The sequence below is a fragment of the Plecotus auritus genome (assembly GCF_963455305.1).
Source record: "Plecotus auritus genome assembly, chromosome: X".
In the NCBI taxonomy this organism is placed as follows: domain Eukaryota; kingdom Metazoa; phylum Chordata; class Mammalia; order Chiroptera; family Vespertilionidae; genus Plecotus; species Plecotus auritus.
This window is the reverse complement of record NC_137784.1, coordinates 5,232,426-5,259,729: the sequence shown is the minus strand read 5'-3', so window position 1 is coordinate 5,259,729 and position 27,304 is coordinate 5,232,426. Positions and strand designations below refer to the sequence as shown.

The 27,304-nt window shown below is 49.2% G+C and overlaps 2 protein-coding genes across 12 annotated transcripts; one reads left to right on the top strand and one right to left on the bottom strand.

The window, feature by feature from the left end:
- Positions 1-20: 20 nt before the first annotated feature.
- On the bottom strand, positions 21-16,565 carry MSL3 (MSL complex subunit 3). 11 transcript variants are annotated; one of them, XM_080653303.1, is made up of 13 exons: positions 16,409-16,565; positions 15,070-15,152; positions 14,583-14,678; positions 14,141-14,238; positions 13,013-13,104; positions 12,358-12,477; positions 11,450-11,610; positions 10,082-10,240; positions 9,054-9,313; positions 8,290-8,399; positions 5,310-5,409; positions 4,114-4,198; positions 21-870 (listed from the first exon to the last, which is right to left on the bottom strand). In XM_080653303.1, the coding sequence occupies exons 1-13, from the start codon at positions 16,508-16,510 to the stop codon at positions 771-773; spliced, it is 1,566 nt and encodes a 521-aa protein (XP_080509429.1). In that variant the 5' UTR covers positions 16,511-16,565; the 3' UTR covers positions 21-770. The 11 variants fall into 11 exon arrangements, with proteins under 11 accessions (XP_080509429.1, XP_080509432.1, XP_080509433.1 ...); XM_080653306.1 differs by having other exon boundaries at positions 12,358-12,480; positions 13,019-13,104; XM_080653307.1 differs by having other exon boundaries at positions 13,019-13,104.
- A 5,587-nt stretch (positions 16,566-22,152) lies between these two features.
- On the top strand, positions 22,153-22,797 carry LOC308239868 (claudin-34-like; the record flags this gene model as incomplete). Its single annotated transcript, XM_080652718.1, has 1 exon — positions 22,153-22,797. The coding sequence occupies one exon, from the start codon at positions 22,153-22,155 to the stop codon at positions 22,795-22,797; it is 645 nt and encodes a 214-aa protein (XP_080508844.1).
- Positions 22,798-27,304: the final 4,507 nt, after the last annotated feature.

Here is a 27,304-nt window from a genome sequence, read left to right as displayed (position 1 = left end):
ACCGAAGGAGAAGTGAAGAGGCACGAAGTCACCTTGCTGCTCTCCGCCGTAAAGAAAGAGGACCAGGCCAGACGGGAAACTCTCCCCTGGCTCTTTCCAACAAGACGGGCTCGGCTTTATTTAGGACATCAAACATCACATCGTACAGAACGGGAACCGTAACATTCCACAACGAAGCAGGGCTGTCAAATCTCAAACAAGTCAGGCAACGCTTCCTTTAGCTCACCAAAAATAAGGTTCTACGGAAAAGGCACCGGCAAGGCAAATGCCGGCTGCACCTTTTCGTCTGCCTTCAATAGCAATTCCTTCTAAAATACGTGGGGACTACTTTGCAGTTGCCGAGCAAAACTCCAATTTGCTAGAGTTGCTCAGTATCATCTAAGAATAAAAAGTTTGCAAAAACCATTTTGCTTAGTGCTAACGAAGAACTAAAAAGTGTGATGACTGCTAATAATGCCCAATTCCCACCGAAACAGCCTGACCTGCGCACGCTTTCCCGGACATCTCACTGGGGACACGGCTGCTCTCTTCTGCCGCCACAGGGGCCGCGTGCAGTGGCTGGGGTCAGATGTTAGAGGCTGATCAGGCATCAAGAAAGTACTACGTAACAGAAATAACTACAGTATGTAATAACTCAAAAACTGGGCCCGCCTCTGCTAGTGCCCCCGCTAGGGTGGGCATCGCCTCTCCCACCGGCTCCCCAGCTCTCCACTGGGGAGCTAGAGCGCAGAGCTCAGCAGAGAAGCTCTTCTTCCAGAGCCGTGGGCGCGCTAGTACATCGCCCTGGGGTTCTTAGTGCTGTAGTGCGCCTCACAGGCGGCGACATAGGCGGCCTCGGGGAAGAAGTCGTCGTGGTACTCTGCTAAAAACCTGCGAGGAGAAAAGAAGCCCGTCAGAGAAAGGCCAGTATCCCATGATCTCCCTCCTACGTGCAATCTAATGAAGCAAATAAACGGATGAACGGAGTGGATCTGGAGACAGGGAACAGAGGGCGCGATCTTGGGAGGGAAGGCGGGGAAGGGTGGGTGAGTGGGAGGTGATCAACCAAAGAACTTGTATGCATATACTAGTATGCATGGCCATGACTATATTACAGGCGTCCTCAAACGACGGCCCGCGGGCCACATGCGGCCCGCCGAGGACATGGATCCGGCCCGCCGGGTGCCGCTGCCTGTCCTGCTTAGCAGCCGACGCGTCCCGGGCCCGCAGTGCGCATAGGAATTTGTTCATAGTTTTTTTTTTTTAAACTATAGTCCGGCCCTCCCACGGTCTGAGGGACAGTGAACTGGCCCCCTGTTTAAAAAGTTTGAGGACCCCTGCATAGCATAGGGAGGAGGGCAAGGGGGTGGGGGGGCGGGCTGGAGGGGGTCAAAGGAGAGAAAAAGGGACATATGTAATACTTGTAACAATAAAGATAAAATTCTTAAAAAAAAAAAAAAAAAAAACTGGAAAAAGAGCCCTAACCGGTTTGGCTCAGTGGATAGAGCATCGGCCTGTGGACTGAAGGGTCCCGGGTTCGATTCCGGTCAGGGGCATGCACCTTGGTTGTGGGCACATCCCCAGTGGGAGGTGTGCAGGAGGCAGCTGATCGATGTTTCTCTCTCATCGATGTTTCTAACTCTCTATCCCTCTCCCTTCCTCTCTGTAAAAAATCAATAAAATATATTTAAAAAAAACCCAAAAACTGGAAAAAGAAGAAATGGCTCCAGTGATTACCAAAGGGCTTACATACCAGCAAGTGAAATCTTAACTTCTGACCACTCTCACATGTCATTCTTTTTTGGTATTAGGACGAAAAATTTAATCTCGATTTCTGTACACTGTACCGATTACTCTCACTGCACATATGCAGCTTCTACATTAATTACTACTTCATCAGAGTCCTTTCACTGTCAAGTGTACACACAGAAACAGAACCTAAACCCGCTAGGTGGCAGCCTTGATTATAGAAACATTTCCGTGCAAAAAGGCCTCAGTGGCTATTTCTTCATTTTCCTGGTTTAAAAATGAACTCTAAAAAATAAGTTATCAACTCAGCAAGTGTCACTTGAGAAATTCACAATGCTTCCAGGGGCCAAGTTACACCGAAACTGAATGGTACAGCGAGTACAGAGGACTCTGGGCCCTGATTTGTCACGCCGGAAGTGTTCCAGTTCCAGCCTACAGAACCGAAACATAAGCAAGACTGACTTAGGTCTGGCATGGATGCCTGAGCATTCAAGAGTCTGTAACACACAGATGCTCCTCTGAAGTGTCACCCACTTTGCCGTGGAGGGCTGAACCTCTGCATTACCTTCTTCAGTGAAAACCGAGCTCAAATTCATTCAAGAGTGGACTTTCCCTTCTTTGATTGTATCCTTTTTACAGCAACTAATGAGTCCACCGATTCTCTAGTTCAGTGGTCGGCAAACTCATTAGTCAACAGAGCGGCAAACCGGTTAGTCAACAGGTTTGCCGACCACTGCTCTAGTTGATGCCTTTGGATACATTTTCAAAACCAATTACTATATTTATTTGTAAATATTTTAAAATTACTTCCTAAAATCCCAATTTCTATTTTGTATTGGGCATACTTCAAAATTAGCAGTTTTTGCTATGCTAACTTATAGCTATCTCTTCAGTTGGTTGGCATTAATTGCTTTCAGCTTATAAAAATATTTTTTTATCTTCACCTGAGGGTATGTTTATTGATTTTTAGAGAGAGAGAAAAGGGGAGGAGAGGGGGGGAGAGAGAGAGAGAGAGAGAGAGAGAGAGAGAGAGAGAGAAAATCAATGTGAGCAACATTCATCGGTTGCCTCCCGTACTCTCCCCAACCGGGACTGAACCTGAAACCTGGGTACGTGCTCTGCCTAGGACTCGAACCCGCAACCTTTTCGTGTATGGGACAATGCTCCAACTGAGCCACCCAGCCAGGGCTCAGCTTACAAAATTTTTATGCCAAATGGAATTGTGGGTTTGTTTGACAGGGAGGCTGGAAGGGAAGAGGATCATTTTGCAACTTGTTTATGATACAATGTTCCCAAGTCTATTTTCACTCAGGGCTACTTTATTCGAAATGCCTACTTGAAAGTATCTTTTAAAAACTCCAAGACCGAGTTCTCTGGCTGGAGTGCTCTGCACTCTGTGGCACTGGATTAGCTCTTGCAGGTTGGGGCAAGAGCTTAAAGAGAAGGAAGAAAAGAGGACAAGCTGGGTGAGCCAGGGTGCCGGCAGCCTTGACCACCAAGGAGAGGACCTGGGCAACAGACATCTGGGTGGGGGAGCCGGAGAGAGCTGGGCCACAGCATGGGGGGACAGGGGGAGTAGCGGGGAGTAAAGGATCCTATGATATGCTAAAATGACTGGCTCTATCAGGTGGAGGAAATACCTTTCTCTGCATTCACAAAAGAGGATCAAGCTACAAAGTAACTAAGTTCAACACAACACTTGCAAAAAAGGAAATGCGCAACATCAATGTCAACAACAGTCATTGATCTTAACTTTAAACCCCCAAATCCAACCTGGCAGTGCTAATATTTAAGTTAATGTACTTGCAATAAAGAAAAGTCTAATACTTAAGGTACTCCGGCGTAAAAAATACAAAACTAAGTTATCTTAATCACTTCTACTGTAGAAATCAACTTTAAAATATATATATATATTTCAGAGAGAAAGGGAGAGGGACAGAAAGAAATGTCAATGATGGGAGAGAATCATTTATTGGCTGCCTCCTGCACGCCCCACACTGGTGACTGAGCCCGCATCCCAGGCATGTACCCTGACCCGCCCGGAATCAAACCATGAGTATAGGTCGATGCTCAACCACTGAGTCACACTGGCCGGGCAAAATCAACTTTCTTTTCACGAGGTTATCCACCTGGATTCTTCTAGTGACACCAAAAATTTTACCTCTATACAATGAGCACCCTTGATTTAGAAAGCAGATAAATAAATTATGGACAAAGGAAATAGCTAGAACCCCCCTCTATTACAATTACAGTTAGAACTAACTATACTTAGGTAATACTGCTACTACTTAAAATATCAGAGCTGGCTTTTACACCTGCTAAAGAGAAATTCAGGAAAGTCATAAAAGGCAGTAGAGGTAACTTTTGACAAAGTAATAAAAATACCTCAGAAAGAGATCAAAGTGCTTCAGTAAAGCCTTCAGGTTCTTCTCAGAAAAGGCCATCTTTCCAAGGATTTCTGGAAGTTTCACTGCATTAAAAAGAGAAGCAACACCATTTACCATGGGCAGAATCTGGCAACGGGTAGGACACACCCAAGGATCGTCCGGGTCTGTTTATCCTTATCTGATCTGAAATTAACACCTACAGTATCAAACAAAACTAAGACCTCTGAGAGAACACAAAGGCACAGCAATAGTACAAATATTACAAATATAATTTTTAGGAAGTGTAAGATTTATTAAAAATAGGGCCCTTTTTTTTTAAGAGGTACCTTTGAGTAATTTTTCTTAGACCCCAAAATTACCACAAGATGAACATAAGCTAACAAGTTTGTTAAAATCAAAGCAAAAAAAAAAAAAGAGAGGGGGGGGGCGAGGAGGAAGAAGAAAGCAGGGACCGGGATTTTTTTTTTTTATTTATTTTTATTATTATTTTTATTATTATTTTTAAATATATTTTATTGATATTTTACAGAGAGGAAGGGAGAGGGATAGAGAGCTAGAAACATCGATGAGAGAGAGACATCGATCAGCTGCCTCCTGCACACCTCCCACTGGGGATGTGCCCGCAACCCAGGTACATGCCCTTGACTGAAATCGAACCTGGGACCTTTCAGTCCGCAGGCCGACACTCTATCCACTGAGCCAAACCGGTTTCGGCTTTTTTTTTTTTTTTTTTTTAAATATATTTCTTTATTGATTTCAGAGAGGAAGGGAGAGGGAGGGAGAGATAGAAACATCAATGATGAGAGAGAATCATTGATCAGCTGCCTCCTGCACGCCCCACACTGGGGATCGAGCCCGCAACCCAGGCCTGTGCAGAATCGAACTGGGAACCCTTCAGTCCGCAGGCTGATGCTCTATCCACCGAGCCAAGCCGGCCAGGGCGGGGACTGGGATTTTTTTTTTTTTAATATATTTTATTGATATTTCACAGAGAGGAAGGGAGAGGGACAGAGAGCTAGAAACATCGATGAGAGAGAAGCATCGATCAGCTGCCTCCTGCACACCTCCCACTGGGGATGTGCCCGCCACCAAGGTACATGCCCTTGACCGGAATCGAACCCGGGACCCTTCAGTCCGCAGGCCGACGCTCTATCCACTGAGCCAACCGGTTTCGGCGGGACTGGGATTTCTTACCAAACAATCGCAGCAAGTGTTGTGCCCCGTAAATGTACGAGGGGGGCGGCGGCTGGTCGCCTGGAGGGTAACTGTCAGGCACAAGTTTCCAGGAGAGGACCTGGGAAAGGCACAAATGGAACGTTTCGTTACTGCATCTTAACACTCCGTTACCAACAGTCTCAACATCCGGAGTCCCGGCAGGCAGAAATACCCGTGCTTTGCCAGTCTGTGCCCAATCACGTGTCGCACCCCCCCCCCCCGCCCCCAAGCTTGCCGGCCCTCTGGCACCTCAGGAGTTGCTCCACAGCTGGACCAGGAAAGGGAGGAAACAGTGACAATTTCCTGACAGTGTGGAAGTCCTGAAGGTAGCCCTCCGACTTGCCCATGGAGCTCTTTGTGGGCATGATCTCAGGACATAGGAGGATATAATGTGTTTTTATGCTGAAGAGGATCAAGCTACAAAATAATTAAGTTCAACACAACACTTGCAAAAAAAAATGCACAATATAAAATATTGTGTAGAATTATTAGGTACATACATAGGGAAAAATATCAAGAAGTATAGACCGAAATGTTAATGTTCGTTTTTTTTTTTACTGGTGGAATTAGGATACAGGGCTCCTGAGAAGATATACATATATGTTTTCCATGTAGATTATGTACTAGCATACATATTATAGTTTTCGACTATAATTTTTCAAAACCTTTTTGCCTTTTAAATCAATCACAGGAGGATCCAACTTCCTTGGCAACACATGGAGACACTTCTAATCATCTGAAAATTATGACAATAAATTAAGTAGAGGACAAAATATGTCACTATTAAAATAAATATCAGCTTATAAAAATAAATGAAACTGTGGAAGAGAAGACTTAAAGTTAGATTAGGGAAATATTTGATTTCCTGGTTTTCAACAGCTGCTACCTATAAATTAGCTGTAACTACTTAGGTCATTTTGCGCCTTTCCTTTATTGGAAATCCTGCTGTATTCGAGAATGAAGCAGTAAAAAAAGAGCCCAAAGATGTTTGGAGTAATACTTCTATTGTTCCAAAATCCCGGAATTGCTGCTGTTATATTCACTTTGGAAGCTAATCTGACCCTCTGAGTTGAGTGAAAATAGATGCCAACCTTGAAAATACCTACAATCTGGCCCTTTACGGCAAGTTTGCTGACCCTCCATCACCAAATGTTCTCTGCCTGGTACAGTCACCTGCCCCCAGACGCGGAAACAAGGAAATCCCGCCCCAGGGGACAGTCACAGAATAGCCTGCGGGCCTGAGACATCTCCTGAATCCTGGAGAAACTCAATACCTACATCAGTTAAGTGGCCTTAAAAATCGAGTTTTAGCCCTAGCTGGTTTGGTTCAGTGGATAGAGCTCCGGCCTGCAGACTGGAGGGTCCCAAGTTCGATTCCAGCCAAGGGCACATGCCTGGTTTGCAGGCTCGATCCCCAGCAGGGGGCGTGCAGGAGGCAGCCAATCATTGATTCTCTCTCATCATTGATGTTTCTGTCTCTCCCTCTCTCTTCCTCCCTGAAATGAATAAAAAATATATATTAAAAAAAAAAGAGTTTTTTGCTCTAGCTGGTTTGGCTCAGTGGATAGAGCGTCGGCCTGTGGACGGAAGGGCCCCAGGTTCAATTCCGGTCAAGGGCATGTACCTTGCTTGCGGGCACATCCCCAGTAGGGGGTGTGCAGGAGGCAGCTGAACGATGTTTCTCTCTCATCGATGTTTCTAACTCTCTATCCCTCTCCCTTCCTGTCTGTAAAAATCAATAAAATATATTAAAAAAATAATAATAAAAAGAGTTTTAGAATGAAGTTTCCCGGGGCTGGGTGGATGGGAAGAGATCAACCTCAGAACTTGTATGTATATATGCATAACCCATGGACACAGACAATTGGGTGGGGAAGGCCTGGGGCAGGGGGCAGGGGCGGGCTAGAAAGGGGACATATGTAATACTTTCAACAACAAAGATTTAAAATAAAATGAAGTTTCCCCATTGGTAAAACGGAAACCCGGTGCAAGGGAAGAATATGAGGTAATTTAGGTCAAGTGCCTGGCATAATGCGGACACACAGCATGCCCTCAAAGGGATGACTGTTAATATTATTACGGATGGATTTTATATTTTTAAATGGTTGGGGAAATAGCAAAAAAAAAGAACAACGTCTCATCACACATGGAAATGACCTGATATTCAAATTTGTGTGCGTATTCAAGTCTTATTGGAGACAGCACACTCATTTGTTTATACAGTGTCTATGGCTACTTTTGGAGTTGGGCAGTCTTGTCAGACACTGTGTGGCCAAAGTTCAAAATATTTACTCTGACCTTTTGCAGAGAAAGTGTTCTGACGCCTATTCTATAAAATGAAAATACAGGCCCTGGCTGGTTTGGCTCAGTGGATGGAGCATCGGCCTGTGAACTCAAGGGTCCCCGGTATGATTCCGGTCAAGGGCATGTACTTTGGTTGCGGGCACATCCCCAGTGAGGTGAGTGCAGGAGGCGGCTGATTGATGTTTCTCTCTCATCGATGTTTCTAACTCTCTCTCCCTCTTCCTTCCTCTCTGTAAAAAGTCAATAAAATATATTTTAAAAAAATGAAAATACAGGAGGTGCTCGGATCACATCATTTCGTTACAATGTTGATGAGATGCCAGGAATTGACCTTGTTTCTATCAACTGGCCTGTGGTGAAACTGGTTTCATTGTATGTTGTTTTGCTTAAAGTCCAAGCACGTATCCATGACGGGAAGTGAGGACTTAACTATACTCATGTTTCAGCCCTAACAATTTCTTAAGATAAAAGATAAACGTGAGTGTAACAATGTTCTCATTTTCGAAACCCAAGAACACATTGTTACACATCATCTGAAGGATCCTGTTTATGGTCACAGCAACAGAGGCTTCTGAGGAAAGCCGATTTCCTGCCACAGGACTTAAGCAACCACAAAAGGCTCGCCGGGGGCAAGCAGCAGACACGCACTCTCTACCTCATTGATTTCATTAGTTCTTCTGCCTTCAAAGCTGGCGAACACCGCACTGCCTTCCTTGCTGGGGGTCACAGGAACCGGTGAGGAGGATCTGCTATGCACAGGTGTTTCTTCGGAAGGAACAGATGTGAGTTATTCACTTTGAAATCACAGGGCTGGGAAGGAAAAACTGCCGAGCAGACTTCCAGCCATCTCTAGCAATAAGACCCTCCTATTATAAGACAGCACCTAGAATATTCTTGGGCAAAATAAAAAAGGACTCAACTATTAATAGAAGCTACAGCACCATGAACCTTGAAAACTTGATGCTGAGAAGGAGCCACAGACAAGAGGCCACATATTGTTATGATTCAATCAGTAACCATTCAAGCCCGAAGGCAAATCCTAGGGGCAGCAAGCAAGTGCTGGGTGCCCGGCATCAGGGGAGGGAATGGGGAGTGACTGATCACTGGCTTGTGACCCCGAGCTAATCCAGTAGCACCAAGCATGCAGCCACAGCAAGCATGTCAAACTCGCGGCCGGCATGCCTCATTTAAATAAACGAGGCATGCGGCCCGCCGGCTGCAAGTCTGACATGCTTGAGCTCCAGAGCTGAAGCCCAGCAGGCGCGTGTCTCCGCCGGCTGCTCCCAGGCCGTGGGAAATGCCTCCCCCATCCTCTGACAGCCGGCACGTGTGGCTGGCTGTGCGGGCGCTCCTCCCCTCCCTCCCTCCCTCCCGCATGCCTCCTGCTGGCTGGACCCCGGTGCCCAGGACAGGACCTACTCTTCTCCAGGTGCAGGAACAGCTTGGGCATGCTGGCGGATGCGTCCTGCTGCCGGCGCTTGGGCTGCGGCGAGGCGCTGCTCTCGGACAGCCTGTCACTGTTGGCGGAGTGGCGCGTGGAGCGCCGCAGGGACTGCAGGGCTTCGGGCTCCGCTTTGCGCCGCTTGGGGGTGGCCGGTTCCCCGGTCGCCTGGCTCTCCGTGGACTGCGGGGTGGACGGATTCAACAGAGGCGGGCTTGGCGACAGCTCCTCCTGGCTCCTACGGGAGAAAGGGCACGGTGTCGTGCGCCCGGCGTGGGGAACCTTTGCAGAACCTACGTAATGACTGACGGCCTCAACTGTGTGGCAGCACACAGCTCCCCGGGGACACGGGGACCTGGAGGTTCGGAGTAGGGCGTGGGGACATTGGCGCAGGTCCCCAGTGAGTTGTGCGGGCCTCTCCCCTGGGGTGACAGCAACAGGAAAGGAAGACAGGCTGAGAAAAGACACCACGAGGCAGCGAGAGAACCAGGAGGCAGGAGCGACGAAGGGAGGAGAGGATGGAGGGAAGGTGGCCGCGCAGAGCGGAGCGTGCCAAGGGGAAGCTGTGAGTGTCCTGGGGCGGGCAGGGGGTGAGCAGGCAGGAGGGGACGGACGAGTGGCCGTCACGAGACAGACCACGCAGGAGAGGCACGAGGGAGAAGCAGCTTGTGCGGATGGGAGAGACGTTAGGTCGGGGGACTTCTGTGTCCCTCCAGGAAGAGAGATGTGGGCGTGCTGGGTCAGCGACGGGGCGAACACGGTGACACAGCCCCGCAGAAGGGCAGGAACCTTGACTTGACGGCTCCAGGAGGCACATGCTCTTCCCCGGGGAGGCGGAAGCGAGAGGCTCAGAAGGCACCTCCCCGAGTCCCACAACCAGCAAGCGAGGGAGCTACATTCACCCCCACATCTCCTCCCTCCTCAGCCCTGCTCTCCTCACTCCGCTGCTTTTGGGAAGGGGGAGAGCCGCTCAAAATCCAACCCAGGTCTCCATGCTGGGACTTACCTACTGGTGCTTGTGGCACTTTCCTTAATGGGAAGAAAAAATTTGGACGAAGTCACCTTTTTATATTGAACTTGTTCATATGGATACAGCAAAAGCAATGGGAGAGTATAGTCAAAGGTTATTCTTAATCCATCCACCATCTCCTTGCAAAGGTCAACGCTGGAAGGATTAAAAAGAAGCGATCAGAGATGCGAGACACAGAACTTGCCAAAATGTCACAACGAGCCCTAACCGGTTTGGCTCAGTGGATAGAGCGTCGGCCAGGGGACTGAAGGGTCCCAGGTTCGATTCCGGTCAAGGGCATGTACCTTGGTTGCGGGCACATCCCCAGTAGGAGGTGTGCAGGAGGCAGCTGATCGATGTTTCTCTCTCATTGATGTTTCTAGCTCTCTATCCCACTCCCTTCCTCTCTGTGAAAAATCAATAAAATATATTAAAAAAAAAAAACACAAAACAAAATGTCACAACGAGGTTGTACATTTTTAATAAGGCCGAGTTTTAAACACTGTATATCACACCCACACACCTGAAGAATAAAACGAATCTGTAGATGCCAACAGCAACCAAGAATTCAATGGGAACGCGGGCTTATGATGTAAAGTGCGGGGAGTCTGCAGTGATTTTAACTCACAACACTGAACACACGCATGCGCTCAGCGCCCCACAAGGAGCCCAAGCAGCTTGTGCTGCAGAAGGTGGACAGACCCCAACTACTGCGGGCGGAAGGGGCGGGACCCATGAATGCCTCACACCTGTTTGAACTCGAACACTCTATGCAGGGGTCCTCAAACTTTTTAGACAGGGGGCCAGTTCCCTGTCCCTCAGACTGTTGGAGGGCCGGACTATAGTTTAAAAAACAACTATGAACACATTCCTATGCGCACTGCGGGCCGGGGACGAGTCGGCTGCTAAGCAGGACAGGCAGCGGCACCCGGCGGGCCGGATTAATGTCCTCGGCGGGCCACATGTGGCCCGCGGGCCGTAGTTTGAGGACCTCTGGTCCAACTCTACTCCATCGGGCTGAGACTCGGGCACTGAGGCAGACCCAGGGGACGGTTACTCAGGCCAGAATAAGGCATGTTTGTAAACAAGCTTTGATCCAAGCCTCACTGCCCATTCCGGTGCTTCTCAACCGTCACCTCCCTAAATGAGATCACTGAACACGCTGGTCTTGGTGTTGCATCCAGACCAGATGCAGTTACGGAACATTTAAAAATAAAACCCATTTTGATATTAAATTGCATATTAAGTGACATTAAACGAATTCATAATTCTGAAGTGGAGACAGTGTTACCTCTTCTAAATAGAAGTCACTTCTCTGCTACACAAAAAGAGAACCATCAATGCCAACCCCCCTCTCCCACTCACTTCTTTTCTGCCGGGATGTAATTCACGTTCATGCTGGCATGGGACATGGCGTGATGATGCCGGGGCCGCTCATTGGCGGAAAAGGCTGCGTTGATGGCGAAATGCTTCACGTAGGATTCCAAGATAGTGATGATGTTGGTCTGGCACGGGAGTTTCACTAACTGTCAACAAAAATGGACACAGCTGCCGCACACATCCCACCGTCTCGGCCACTGACGCCAACCGACGGAGGTCTTTCTACAAAAGCTTTTCAAACTCAAAAAACCCCCACCCTACTCTGCGGGAAAAGAATCTTTTAAATAAATACACTTTGAAGCTCTTTGATGGTTTTTTTGTGTACCGATCCTATCACCATGTACATTACAGCATTCATTTTTTAAATGAACGCGAGCAGCGAGTCTGTTAGTGAGCCATTAGAACCACCTGGGGAGCCTTGCAGGCTGGTTCCACCGCCGCCCCCACCACGGAGCCCACGGGCACTGAGTGGAAGTCCAGGCAGCAGGTCTTTGCAAAGCTCCCTAGAGCCGTGGTCGGCAAACTGCGGCTCGCGAGCCACATGCGGCTCTTTGGCCCCTTGAGTGTGGCTCTTCCACAAAATACCACGGCCTGGGCGAGTGTATTTGGAAGAAGTGGCGTTAGAAGAAGTTTAAGTTTAAAAAATGTGGCTCTCCAAAGAAATCTCCATCGTTGTCCTGTTGCTATTTGGCTCTGGGGACTCATGAGTTTGCCGACCACTGCCCTAGAGGGTTCTACTGGGCAGCCAGGCTGGGAAAGACCGTGCACACTTGAACGCACTCAGCAGCAGGGCGCTACCTGACCCGGCATACAACTTCACATGGAAGTTTCATTGCCCCAAGGTTCGCAGGGATTGGGCACTGGGGTTACGTTCTGTTAGACACCATGCGTACCCGTTTCCTCCTGTTGATGTAGTAGCAATCGTCCTCCAGCTTCTTCTTCAGAACGTCGGGGATGTCTATAGTTATTGCTCTCTCTTCCATCGCCCTTTTCCTGCGCGACTCCAGTCCTTCCTTCTGCGACATTAAAATTCCGTATTTTTAAACGTCTTAAACTAGTAGGGGAGTCCATATCCAGAGGACGAACACTTGAAAGCCTCTATGATACAAAGCCAGTTAATCCTCAACATTTACCCCCGTAACGATACGTGTTCTGATGAAAAGCGCATTAAAGGCCACGCTCACTCGTGTTAGGACACTAACCGCATTGCAAATGCTTTCTTTCTTCCCCATTTCATTTCACAGGTAGGACTGAAGGCAGGCAGAAGATGCTAACCTGACACACAGCATTTAAAAGTAGTCACCATTATAAAAAGCAAGTTCACAATGTCACTGAAAAGTAAGAGGTCACTATGACTTGTGCAAATACTTTATGGCTGTACAGAGCCACTGGGGGGGGGTCATACGGTGACTATAAACGAGAGTTACTTTTCATTAAATAGGAAGTGCAACTTTATAATATTTGGTTAAAAATGTATTTTTACAAAATGATTCACGACTGGAGAGTTCTACCACTAAGATCAATACCAAAGAGTTTTCACAATGAAACCTTTACCACTTCAGTCTTTTCTTCAATGTCACTTTCTTCACTTATTGCGCCATCCTTTTCTTCACTGCTGTCACCAGAGGAAGTGCTTACAGCTAGGTGAGACACAAACACCAAGCAAGCCTGGGTTAGCCAATTCCCAGCTCTTCCAGCTCCTTAGGGTGGCACGTGTCTTACTGCCGGTATCCACACACTGCAGTCCTACATATACTTTAAATGCCGAACGCAAATATCGTACCTTTCAGAATGGAAATTTATTTTGAAAACTAGAACACCGATTTCAATGAATGCAGAACACACCCAAGAGAATCATCTGAGCCCTAGCCGGTTTGGCTCAGTGGAGAGTGTCAGACTGCGGTGGACTGAAGGGTCCCAGGTTCGATTCCGGTCAAGGGCACATGCCCAGGCTGTGGCTCAATCCCCAGTGGGGGGCGTGCAGGAGGCAGCCAATCCATGATTCTCTCTCATCATGGATGTTTCTATCTCTCTCTCTCCCTCTCCCTTCCTCTCTGAAATCAATAAAAATATCTTTTAAAAAAGCAAAATAAATAAAGACAATGATCTGAAAGTGTTCAGTCATCTAGGATCCCATGGTTACCTGCTGTGTTGGAAAGTGAGGCCCAGGCCCAGGAGGTACCATAAGAATGGGCTCCCGAGGGATGAGTACAGACACTGGCCGAGAAGGCAGCGATTGGAAGCATGTCTGATGAGGACGAATTATGATTTTATTGACTGCTAACTTACTTGTCAAAATCGCAAGGGGCAAATATCATATGTAATGAGTTAAAAATCTTTCCCTGTGTAATTTCAATGATTCCTCCCCCCTCAGTCCTGCAGTACGTATAAAAGAACTAGGTGAAAGTTCTTTTATTATAACTTTTTAAATACATTTTTATTGACTTCAGAGAGGAAGGGAGAGGGAGAGGGAGAGAGAGAAAAATCAATGAAGAGAGAGAATCATGGATTGGCTGCCTCCTGCACACCCCCTACAGGGAATGGAGCCTGCAACCCGGGCATGTGCCCTGATCCATGACCAGGATCCTGGTTCATAGGTCGGCGCTCAACCACTGAGCCATGCTGGCCGGGAGGTAAAAGTTCATTTAACCAGAGAAAATAACTCAGGCCACTCACAGTTCTCATCGCTTTTATCTTTTTCTTCAACGGGGAGGCTTTTTAAGACAGAATCAACACCAGGCAACCGGCAGCGCTTCTTCTTTCTTCCTGTGCTTCTGGAAAACAAAAAAACACACGACTGAAATAAATTTTGATGTTGACTGATAAGGGTCTCAAAGTAAAAAAGCAAGATAGAACAACAAAGATTCTTAAGCATCCGACAATTAAGCTTTAGAACATAAATGGTGATCTCCACTTCACATTATTATACTACTATATATACAACATCCTCTCGGAAAACACAGCAGTTATTTACAATACAACACAGACACTCTTCGCTAACCCATTTTTAATAAGTCAAATTGCATAATAAACCATGCTTGTCATATGTTTACTTTTATACCCTAAAAATTCTACACATTAAGAGAAAACCCATTTGTCAGGATTGTTGTATTCTCACAGGCGAGCTACAGCTTTTCTTGCCAATTTACGCTGTAATCTCCGATTTTCGTCGGTATCCCGGAGGACATGATCTTCAGCTGCCCACCTATCCCAGCTACAAAACAAACAAAAAAGGATATGAAATTCAGTATGTTAATTCGCTATAAAACAAGTGCCAAAAGCACGTCGCAGGAACGGAAGTGTCCCAGAATGACTTACATTTTGAAAAACTATTTAAATATTTTAAAATCACAAAAAATGCAAACAAACTGAAAAAGGAACTCATTGAGACATAGAAGCAACTGGGGCTTCCAGAATTACCCACAGAGAACTCAAATATAATCAACTTAAAAGTAATCATTCTTCTGCATAGGCAAAGTTTGACTTAAAAAAGCAAAAATAGGACATGAAACTTTTCTGCAAGTGTTTCTAAAACTTAACAAAACCCAACGTTCCTGTGTTGCAAAGATGATCAATTTTCAGTCCGGTCTAACAAATACACTCACCTTCTGTTCCAACCATTAAAATGGATTAGATATTCTGGGATCTTTCTGCCTTTTTCGTCTTTCCCAACAATAACATCCACAATCTGAAACCAGAAAATATTGTCCACAAATGATTGAATATACAGAACACTGGAAGCTAGAGCAGGAAAACTAGATCATAGACCTTTTTTGAAAAGAAAAGGAAGTATTCGCTCCTTTTTTAGACCGCGAGCTGTGCTGAAACATTTTTCCTTTCAATTCCATTTTTTTCCTGACTGGATGCCTCAAAAAAGGAAACATCCCTCCAACCTCCCCGTGATTGGTCTCTGAGTGCGGGACTGGGTGCATCTTTTAAAGCCATTGGCCAGCCAACTTGTCAGTAAAGAAGAGTCCTGGCCAGACAAGAGAGCTGCAGCCCTGAGACCTATGGGAGTTGTAGTCTCTCCAACTCCACTGTGTCCGGAGCCCCAGCCCTTCCAGCGGTGTCCCCAGAGGGAACATCTGGGGCAAATGATGGGGCGTGTCACCCCAGGGGATACTCATGGCGGGGAAAGAGGAGGGAAATCAGAGACAAGGGTTGCCGGGGCGGAACCCTAAAATATAACTCACAGAACCCGGGGTCCTTGGTAAGTCCCCCAATGGGCAGCGCTGCTCGGACGCACCTGGGACCCCAGGCCAACCCCACCACCAGACTGCGATGCCCACTCCCTCTCGCCATCCAGACCTAAGGGGCTACAAATGTGACTCAGTCCCCCGCGAGGCCCCTGATGGGCAGGGGGTGCGACTTGGAGATTGAAAACATAAAGGCCCTGAAGGAAGATAACACTGGGTCAACCTAGCCCTTGGACCCTACGGGAGGGTCCCAAGCACGACTGGGGCCCCAGGATAATGACGTCGCGAATCGACAGGTAGCGCTGTGGCCCTGTGGATTAGGACCTGGGTCGGTCGGTCACGGGGTCACACGGGAGCCCACGAGGCGCTCCGCGCAGGACGAAGGGACTTAAGGCGCCATTCCGTGAGCGGTTTCCTGGACACGCAGCCCACACTGAAGTCACGTGCACAAATCGACGCACGGCGAAAACCTCGCGACACCTCAGGCGCGAGCTTTCAGGCCGCGCGTGCGCAGTCCCCGTACGCCGACCGGAAGCGGAAGCACTCCTGCCCCGAGTCCCCAGCGCGGCGCCCGCGAACGCCCCCTGCCTTCCGCGCGGCGCCGCGCAGGCCCAGGTGTCACAGGCAGGGAGCACCCAGGCCCGGCCGCTTCCCCTTCTCCCCGCCGCCATCCGCACCCGCACCCACACCCGCATTCCGTCCCGGGGTCCCCGACCCGCGCCTCCTCCCTGTCCCTCCGCGGCGGCACCTTGGCATCGTACAGCACTCGCGCCTTGGTGGGGTCAGGCTCGAAGCACAGGACTTTCTCCCCTGAGTGGAATTTAAATTTCATGCCCTCGCTCGCGCTCATTTGCTCATCGTGGCGGAGGGCGAGGCTCCGGGGCGGGCGGAGCGCGCGCGGTGGGGGACAAGGGGGGGCGGGGAGGTGGTGCACTGCGGCGGGGGGTGGGAGGGAGGGAACGGGGAATGGCGGAGGCTGCGGCCGCCCCGCCCTCGGTCCCGCCTCTGCCCGCCCCGAGTCGCTGCTGGACCTCGAAATCGCGGATTGCGCGCTCTGTCCCCACCCCCGCCCACCCTCAGCGAGCCCCCGCGAGTCTCCTCCGGGCTCTGGCAGCCTGCGATCGGAGAACGCCAGCCATGGCCAAGGTCTGCCCGCCGAGCGGCCTCTCCCGCCCTCGTGGGAAAGGCAGCTGACGCGGGCTGCTCCCACGATGTCATCGCGCCGCGCGCGCGCGCGCTGTAGCCGGAGTGTGGGAAGTTCTTAGGGGAGAGCCGGCCTGGGGTGGAGCTGGCGTGGGGAGGCCGGCCGGCGGCTGCCCTCCAGCGGCTGCTCGCCAGGCCCTGGCCGCGCCCGCCTCCTCCGCGGAGCTGCGCGTCGCCACGTCTGGCTGCTGGAGGAAGACCTGGGGCTGGAGTCGGGGCTAGATGGGCAGTGGCTTTGGGCTGAGAGGGTTGAGGGGTGGCGGAGGGTGGTGAGGGAGTGAATCAAGCACTAAGGCAAACCTGGGCAAGGACAAGCAGGTGGCAGGCCTGGAGCCCGCAGTGACAGCGGCGAGCAGTGGGCATGAGTCATGAGTCTAGGCTTCCCAAACCCCAGCTCTCAAAGTTGCTCCCTCGTGGTCTGTCTTCTCCAATACACTGAGACCCCAATGGTGGGAAGTACTGCTAGGCTCCTTGCCAAGTGCCTACACAGAGGGGTCAGGAGGGACTTGATGAACGAATGACAAGCGCTGGGAGGCGGCTTGAAGGGCAAACTTCCAGAGACCCAAAAGACCGGGTGCTGTTTTTTAGCGGCGCCTTTTTTTTTTTTTTTTTTAATTAAATTTCCCCCTTCCCTTCTGTTCAGGAATGGGACGTTTCTGGGCAGTGCAGTTGCTGGAGAAAGACCCCGCTGGGCCCCGCTGTGAGGCTCTGAGGACGTAGTGAACTTCAAGTTCTCCACATTCTGGGCTGGGTTCTTGCCTCCAGAAATGGGCACTTGGCTCCCCTTCACTGGCTTTCCGGTACACACCTTTCACATTTCACATGGCCACGAGAAAAGCCCACCAGCTTCCCTAGATGCGTCATATACCCCTCCCAGCCCTCTCTCTCTCCGTTTCTTGCATTGACTTTCTGCTCAGCAGCCGATTTTCCTTTGCAAAATGCCCTTTCAGATGCTCAGCTCCTTCAGGGGGGCAGGGCGGGGCTGGGGAACACCTTCAGTGGCTCATTGCATACTCCTAGCACACAATACATATTTAATGAATGAACAGACGACAGATTTATGAAATAGGATCCACCAAACTCAGTGACCCATTGGATGGGTAGTGGGAGAGGGACGAATCTTGGGAGACGTACAGAGGTTTGGACATAAGGAGTTGGGTGAGTGATAGGTCCATTGGCCAGAAGAAGGGCTACTGCAGGAGGGACAGGCTGGGGAAGACAGCCACATCATACAGTGGAGAAGCCAGAACTGGAACCATAATTCCTCTTCAGGCTGTGGTTTCTCAGGATTGAGATCTTCATGGTGGGGTTCCCCATACATGACAGGGAGCATTCTGGGGCACACGTCATTGCATGTTATAGCTAAACCATAACTGAAATATTAGCCTTTTTCTTTTTCTGGCTGGTGAATGGAGATTTCCTCTTCAGACTAACATTTCAGAGCAAGACTTTAGATGCTTTCTTTTGTTTCCCTCCATTTCCACCCCTTCCTATGTCCTTGAGCAAAGCCTCTGCCCTCGTCCCCTTAAAAAGTCCAAGAGTGCAGAAGCCTTGGTGATCCCAAAAGGGACAAATCCCATCAGTGGCAGCCTCCCTTGCAACCCTCCTCTATATTCCCAGCCTGTAGATGTCTCCATCTCTAATGTGGGTGGAGCATTTTTTTTTTCCCTCTTGGGTATAGAGGTAAAAAACACAGGGTGGGCTCTGGCATGGAGTCCCACACTTGTCACTTCCTAGTCTTGTTACTGAACTCAAGGTGTTCAGTGTTGAAGACCGAGGTGTTGTTGTCACAAAGTAGTTTTATTGATTTGTAGCAAGTAAAGGAGACCAGGATTTACACCCAAAGCTTTGCCTCTCTGAATTGTTTCCTTGCAGTTGGCTACAGGTACCCAGGTGGTTACATGTGTCCACTTAAGAACCCGTCAAGCTCATCCTGTGTACAGCTGCATCTGCAAAATATTGTGCTACATTTTAACATTTAGAAGGAACGATATTTGGTAGTAACATTTAGAACTGCCTGGACCTTGAGACCCTGCCCCATCTAATAGTGTGTGACCTTGGACAAGTGATTAGATTAGACTCTTGCTGAGGCGGTTTTCCGACATTTATTTATTTTTTTTAAAAAAATATGTTATTATTATTTTTTATATTCAGAGAGCGAGGAAGAGAGGGAGGGAGGGAGAGAGAAACACTGATGGAAAAGAGAAATATCGATCCACTGCCCCCCTCATGCACCCTCACCGGGATGGAGCCCACAACCTGGACATGTGCCCCGACCCAGAATCAATCCCAAGACCCTTCAGTGCACAGGCCGACACCAACCAACCGAGCCCCACGGGCAGGGCCAGTTTCTGTTCCCAGGCCTGTGTTTAGAAGAAGCCAGTCGGCTCAGTGCACATGCTTCTGCGGAGAGCCTGGCATAACGTAAGTGCTGGGTAAGGGCTTGCTATCCACATTCCTCAGCCACTTCTCCTTGTCCGCCATGCCTTCAACATATGGTTATTGAGCATCTGTGTGCTGGATGCTGGACACACACAGAAGAACACACATGACCCCTGGCCTCCAGAGGACACATTTCAGGAAAGGCGAGCCTGCTGTGTGCTCTGATGAAGCTGGTGTCCTGGAGAGCAGGCAGGTGCTTCCGTCTCTAGGAGGGACAGTGTCAGAAAAGCTCCATAGAGGAAGTTGCTCTTTCTGATATTTTTACTTTTTTAGAAATATATTTTTATTGATTTCAGAGAGGAAGGGAGAGGGAAAGAGAGAGAGAAACATCAATGAGAGAGAATCATGGATCCGCTGCCTCCTGCAATCCCCACACTGGAGATCGAGTCTGAAACCTGGGCATGTGCCCTGACCGGGAATCGAAACCTGACCTCCTGATTCATAGGTCCACGCTCAACCACTGGACCATGTCGGTTGGTGAAGTTACTCTTTTTCAACAAAAAACAAGCACATGAAAACTCCCAAGAGTTCATATGAGAAAAATCAACTGGAATCGGGTAGCACCAAATTGGAGGTGGTTAGGAGCCCTTCACTGTCAGAAGCACAGGGGCAGATTGTTACAGACAAAATGCATTAATAAGGAAAGCATTGGTGGACTATAGTATAAAGACTAGTTGGCTGCTTGCAACTGGCTATGCTTAGCCTTAACCTTGAAGCATTCACAGTTTTAGATTTGGCTTTTCCCTTTCCTCCTATTCTTTCTTTCTTCCTTCCTTCCTCCTTCCCTTCCTTCCTTCCTTCCTTCCTTCCTTCCTTCCTTCCTTCCTTCCTCCCTCCCTCCCTCCCTCCCTCCCTCCCTCCCTCCCATCCATCACTGCTTCCTTTCTTTTTTCCTTCCTTCCTGCCTTCCATCTATCCATCCTTCCTTCATTTCTTTTACATAAGATTTGTCTTTAAAAAAATATGTTTTTCTTGATTTTAGAGATAAAGGAAGAGAGAGAAACATCAGTGATGAGAGAGAATCATGGATTGGCTGCCTTCTGCATGCCCCACACTGGGGATCCAGCTCACAACCCAGGCATGTGCCCTTGAGCAGAATAGTAACCGGGACCTTCAGTCCCCAGGCCAACGCTCTATCCACGGAGCCAAACCAGCCAGGGCAAGACTTCACCTCTTGAAGACCTGCTCCCTGACCCTGGCCCTTTAATAAGACTAACTGTCACAGGCCTGCAGACCAGCCTGGGGGCCATGGAAACAAGAGAATGTTTGGTTTCCTTATTTCTGTTACTGCTTGGCAGGGACTACCGTTTGTACCTCTGAGACGTCCTCCTCTGCCTTTGTGTATTGTTTGGGTAAAGATTGGGCTTTATTTTCTCCCTGGTTAGGAAAGACCTGAGATTTCTTGGGGCGGGGTGGGGGTGGGGGTGTCACTTTATTTAATCCTTTTATTTGCTCTGTGAACAGGTTAACTGTCATCAGTGGTCTTACAGGAGCGATGAACCCTAGCCCCCTTCCTGCCTTCCTTCCTTCTTTCCTTCCCACCTGCTCTACTTCCTTCCTTCCTTCTCTCCTTCATTTCGTCTTTGCTTCCATCTTTCTGTTCTTCTTTCCTTCCTTCCTTCCATCCATCCTTCAATTCTTCCTTCCTTCCATCATTACATCTTCCTACCTTCTCTCCTTCCTTTTTTTCTTGCATTGTTTCTTATTTCCTTCCTTCCTTCCTTCCGTCCTTCCTTCCTTCCTTCCTTCCTGCCACCTATGCATTCTTCCTTCCTTTCTTCTTTCCTTCCTTTCTTCCATTATCCTTCCTTCCTTCCTTCTTTCCTTCCATATGTCCTTCCTTCCTTCCTTCCTTCCGTCCTTCCTTCCTTCCTTCCTTCCTTCCTTCCTTCCTACCATCCATCCTTCCATTCTTCCTTCTTTCCATTCTTTCTCTTCCTTCCTTCTTTCCATCCTTGCATCCTTCCTTTCTTTCTTCTATTCATCATTCCTTCCTTCCATCCATTCATCCATCATTCCTTTCTTTTTTCCATCTTTTCTTCCACCCTCCCTTCCTTCATTCCTTTATTCCTTCCTAACTTCCTCCCATCCATCACTCCTTCCTTCAATCCATCCTTCCTTCCTTCTTTCCTTCCATCTCTCCTTCCTTCATTCCATCTTTCCTTCCTTCCTTCTTTCCTTCACTCCTTCCTTTTATATAAGATTTGTCTTGTAAAAATATGTTTTCTTGATTTTAGAGTGAGAGGAAGAGAGAGAAACATCAGTGATGAGAGATAATCATGGATTGGTTGCCTCCTGCATGCTCCACACTGGGGATCAGGCATACAGCGGAGGCATACCCTGATCAGGAATCGAACCCTGACCTCCTGGTTCTTAGGTCGATGCTCTACGATGCCTGCTCGGCTGTAGCCAATCTTAATTGTGTCTTTCAACCAATGTCCAGAAGTGGAACTGCCTGTTTGAAAGTTTGTACATATTTTGATTGACTTTAGAGACAGAGAGAGGGAGAGAGAAACATCGATGTGGTGTTCCACTGACTGATGCATTCATTGGTTGATTCTTGTATGTGACCTGACCAGGGATTGAGCTCTACAACCTGGGCCCGTTGGGAAGACGCTCTAACCCCTTACCTGTCCTGCAGGGTGAAAGTCTGTATACTTTAAGGCTTTCAGTAAATCTTGCCCAAGGACCCTTCGCCAGCAGAGCATGGGGGTCAAGTGTCTCCATTCTGGAATATGGCATTTCCCTCTCTAGTATAGTGCCACTCACTCCGGGGAGCGGTTCCAGGCTGTGGTCCCATCCTCATGACGCCCTCTATTGGTTTGCAGATCCCCTGGATACAGAGCCATGGCCTTGTTCGACAAGGCCAATTGCCAGGCAGCGAGTTTAGTGCTCAACATCCTGGGATGGATCCTCACCATGGTTTGCACGGGTCTGGCCAATTGGCGGGTATGGTACATAGAGAGCAGTCCCGCCCCGCCCTGGGGGATGGCCTGCGTGGGCATGTGGAAGGTCTGCACTTACCAGCCCAACAGCCTGCAGAGCCGACCCATAGCGTGTCACCGCTACACCTACAGTGACACCTACCTGCCGCTGGATATCCGCATCGCTCAGCACCTGCTGCTGGCCGCCATCCTCCTCGGGTTCCTGGGGAAAGGGCTCATGGTCATGGGCCTGCGCAGAGTGTACACGGGACAGCTTCAGAAGGACACCACCGGCAATCTGTTCTTCGCTTCCAGAGTCCTGAGCATCATAGCTGGCACATTGATCTTCATTGTCGTGATCTCCAACAACCAGGCTGTGATAGATGAAGAGGGCATTGCATTCCCGCCATCCTTCCACATCCCCTTCAGGCCCGACCGGCAGAAGCTCGGCAGCACCGTGCCCCTGGCGGTCCTGGCTGCATCCCTGATGCTGTTGAGTGGGCTGCTTACCATCTCTTTCCAGCTGTCCCCCGACAACCAAGTGCACCCCGAAGTCTCACAAGTGTGAAATTCCTGGTTGCATAGCTTTGCAAATCCACGATGAGCAGTTTATGGGGGTGAAGTATCTATGATATATTTCCAAGGATTCATGACCATGGCAAAGGTCATCTTGAGCAGCAAGTGACCATATCCTGCTCTGTGCAAATTGGGCTCATCGATTGGTTAAGGAACTTTCATTAAAAAAATTCCAAAGAAACCACTTTGCACCTGTCTTACTGAATGTGGATTTTACTTATTATTGATTAAACTTGTGGCCTGGTGCACAAAATTGATGCCCATTAAAATGGGATTAATTAGAGGACATGTTTTAATATTGCTATTTGCCCTTTCTCTATAATAGAAGTATCAGAGATGAAAGAAAAGTAGTAAAATGTATATGAAAATATTCTTCCTCTCAGAGTCTGGGGCACACCACGGAACCCAAAGTCAAGTCCCCGCCCACCCACATGCGCCTCAAAATTTTGGGAGACCCAGACCCAGCCAGCCCGCCCTCCCATTGAGCTAGATCCAGACCTGGCTGGTCCCACCTTTGTCAAGCCCTGCCAGATTGGGTGGCGCAGCGTCAGGTGTCCTGGTCTGGCACGGGGGTTGGTACATGGCCTGAGGTCCCCCAGCATGGGCCGGGGCGGGGGGCATATCCTGATGTCTTCCGTCAATCCATACCAGGTGTGAGGCATGCTCTGAGGTCACCTAGCCCTGGACAGGGTCGGGGTGTGTGGCCTGAGGTCTCCTGTCAAGCTCCGCCAGGTTGCCGATGCAGCCTGAGTTTCCCGGGCTTGGTGCCAGAGTGGGGGGCGTGGCCCGAGGTCCCCTGTCAAGCCGGATGGGGGCCCAGCCTCAGGTCTTGCTGATTGCTCCTTAAGGCTCTTTATGGGATCTTGGCCTATGCTGTGGGCACAGCCATCTTGTGTTCCGTAAACCCTGCCTCCACTGTGGGCACCGCCTTCTTTGTAGTGGAGATATGGTCAATTTGCATATTCCCTCTTTATTATGTAGGATAATCAATGCTATACTCCTACTGTGTGGAAATGAGAGTTGCTGGGATTCTCACAGCTCCCTCTCAGACTCCCAAAAAAACAACTGACCTGACCTTCCATGGCCTGGCCCTAACACCTCTCCACCACATGCAATTCCCCACCTGTGCAATAGGAGAAGAGCGGGAGGAATCCCCCTTCCATTGCCGGACTCAGCAGTTACCGAGATTTTGGCATATTCGTTTTCTCTCACTTCCTTCCCTTCTTTTCCTCTACTTTGCTTTCTCCAAAGAACTTGAATGCAAACCCCAGACGTCACGTTCCTTCATCCCTATGCACTTCAAAATTATTCTCTAAAAAAAAGGATATTTCCTTGCCTTTCCATAGTACACCTTTAAACATAACAACTATCTATACTAATAAAAGCTTAATATACTAATTAGCCCAGACACACTTCTGGACAAAGCAGGGGATGTGAGGGAAGCCCAGGTCCCAGGTGCCTTCAGTGGCCAGAGGAAAGCCCGGGAGCCTGCCTGCGGCCAGAAGGAAGCCTGGGTCCGGGTGCCAGAGGGAAGACGGTGCTGGCAGTGAAGGGAAGGAAGGCCTACTCTTGGACGAATTACGTGCATCAGGCCTCTAGTTTCTTATGAACATCTAATAAATACCAGAATTTTAAATGCTTGAAAAGTAATTCTACACTTTCATTTCTTCATTCTTGCATAAGATGTCCACTCTGCCTCTTAAGTCTTTTTTTTTTTTAAATATATTTTATTGATTTTTTACTGAGAGTAAGGAAGAGGGATAGATAGTCAGAAACATCGATGAGAGAGAAACATCGATCAGTTGCCTCTTGCACACCTCCTACTGGGGATGTGCCCGCAACCAAGTTACATGCCCTTGACCGAAATCGAACCTGGGACCTTTCAGTCCGTAGGCTGAGGCTCTATCCACTGAGCCAAACCGGTTTTGGCTGCCTCTTAAGTCTTTATTTTTGTTAAGAGAGGGGAGCTCTATTTCTTTTAAAAAAATATTTTCATTGATTTCAGAACAGAAGGGAGAGGGAGAGAGAGATTGAAACATCAGTGATGAGAGACAATCATGGATTGGCTGCATCTTACATATCTCCTCTGGGTTTCAAGCCCCCAGTCAGGAATCAAACCATGACCTCCTAGTTCCTAAGTGGATGCTCAACCACTGAGCCACACGGGCTAGGCTGAAATGGGCTTCTTCTCAAACAGTATTTAAGAAGTGGGATCACTGGGTCAAATGGCAGTTTTATTTTTAGTTTTTTGAGGAAAGTCCATACCGTTCTCCACAGTGGCTGCACCAGTCTACATTCCCACCAACAGTGCACGAGGGTTCCCCTTCTCCACATCCTCACCAGCACTTGTCATTTGTTGATTTGTTGATATTGCCATTATGAATATGCAAATTGACCATAACTCCACCACTTGGTGGGTGGGATGAGGGCATGTGACTGGGGGTAGGGGATGCTGGGGGAAGGTCAATGGGGGAAAAATAGGAGATATATATACTAATATATGTAATACTTTAAAAAATAAAAAAAGATTCCATAAATAAAAAAAAAAAAGATAGAGAATTGAAGTCTCTGAGAGCACAGTGTTTAAAAAAATTTCCCCTGGGGCAAAAGCCTATGAGCTATTCACATATGTGTTCCAAGGACAGTGCCTGTGACCTAGAATGTTCAATGGATCCTTTGCCTCTAGACTTTGAATCCGATCTGTGGGCAACGGATTCTTCCCTCTTCCCTGTGAGGGAGCTAGTGTGAGGTGGTAGAAGCATTCTTTAGGAAATGCCCCTTCTCTGCCTGCCATGATGTGCACACTGTCCTTAGAACTGGGAGGAAGTCACAGCCTCTGCACTGAGTGAGAGACCACGGCTCCCTTCCCACGGGTTTGAAAAGAGCCTCTGCATCCCATTGATGGTCAGGGCTGGCCTTGGGCGGAGTCTTACCCACTCTCCATTCAGGTCTGGAATGGCTGGGAAGTGGTTCCCAGGTAAACACCTGTAGTTGGTCTCATTTTAAAAAAAACATATTTTTATTGATTTTACAGAGAGGAAGGGAGAGGGCTAGAGAGCTAGAAACATCTGTGAGAGAGAAACACCATCAGCTGTCTCCTGATCGCCTCCTACTGGGGATTGAGCCTGCAACCAAGGTACATGCCCTTGACCAGAGTCAAACCCGGGACCCTTCACTCCATGGGGCGATGCTCTATCCACTCTGCCAGGGTGTGTGTTCTTTAGAGACTCAAACCTCTGGTTGTTTGAACAAGGAAGCTCCTGGGATACATGCTTCTGATGAGGACCAGTTTCTGGAACCTGATACCCTGCTGAGGACGGCGCGCCTGCCTCCTGCTGGTAATGCGTGGGAATGACGGAACCGCTGGGCTATGGCAAGAGGTCTGTTGTCCCCTCTTCGCCCTCAGTGTCACCAGAGAGCAAGGGGACAGGTCATGAGGGCTGAGACCCAGAAGGTGAGGCGGCCACCAGGGCGGGTCTGCTCTGGGAAGCGGGGAAGAGAGTTCCAAGCCCCTGTCCAGGGCTCTTTGGGAATGACTGTGTAAGGGCCTCACTGGATTCTTGTTTCACAGGAATCAGGCAGGAGAAGGTGTCCAGCGCATTTCCCGCGGGTGCAGCACAGCGAGGGCGCCTGAGGGCGGTGGCATTTCTCTCCTCCTCCTCCTCCTGGGAATCCTCCCACGGTGCCCAGGAGCCAGAGGCTGCCATGTGGCCTTTGGGCTCGGGGCCAGCGTGGGGCAGTGCCGGGCCCTTTGCTGCAGGCCCCAGGCAGGGAGGGGTGCCTGGTGACAGCACTCGCGGAGGGAGGCAGAGCAGAGGCCGCGCCTGGGTCATAGCGTGCCTCCTGGACACCAGCAGGTGCAAGTGGGAGTAGAGTCGGGTGATGGCCGTATTTAAGGTAGAGGAGAGGGGGGAGGGAGGGGACCTCTGCCAATGGAACAGAACAGAGGCGCCCCAGAGGACCCAGGTCAGCTTACCCCACCGTCCTGGGCCAAGGCCCGTTCAGGGAGGCCGCCCCATGGCCTGGCCCTGGCTCCCATCACGTCACACTTTCTCCCCTCACCTTCCCCTTCCTCCAGGCTTTCTACTTAAGACAGAGGAATCACAGTGCCTATCTGTTCTAAGACCTCAACAAGGACATTTCCATTGTAGAAGGACTTCAACTCTTTTAAAAAATATATTGTCATTGTTTTCAGAGAGGAAGGGAGAGGGGATAAAGAATATCAATGGTGATGGAGAATCACAGGTTGGCTGCCCTTGCACACCCCCTACTGGGGATGGAGCCTGCAACCCAGGCATGTGCCCTGACCAGGAATCGAACCCTGAACTCCTGTTTCACAGGTCAACACTCAACCACCAAGCCCTACTTGTTCAATCTTAAAGCCAAATTGTGTTCACCTGAGGCTTCCCTGGCCCCCACTCCAGGTTCTAAGAGGGACGCAGTCTCTCCCGGGCTCCGGCTCCGTGTCCGTTGGGAACCAGCCCAGTTCCAGGCAGTTT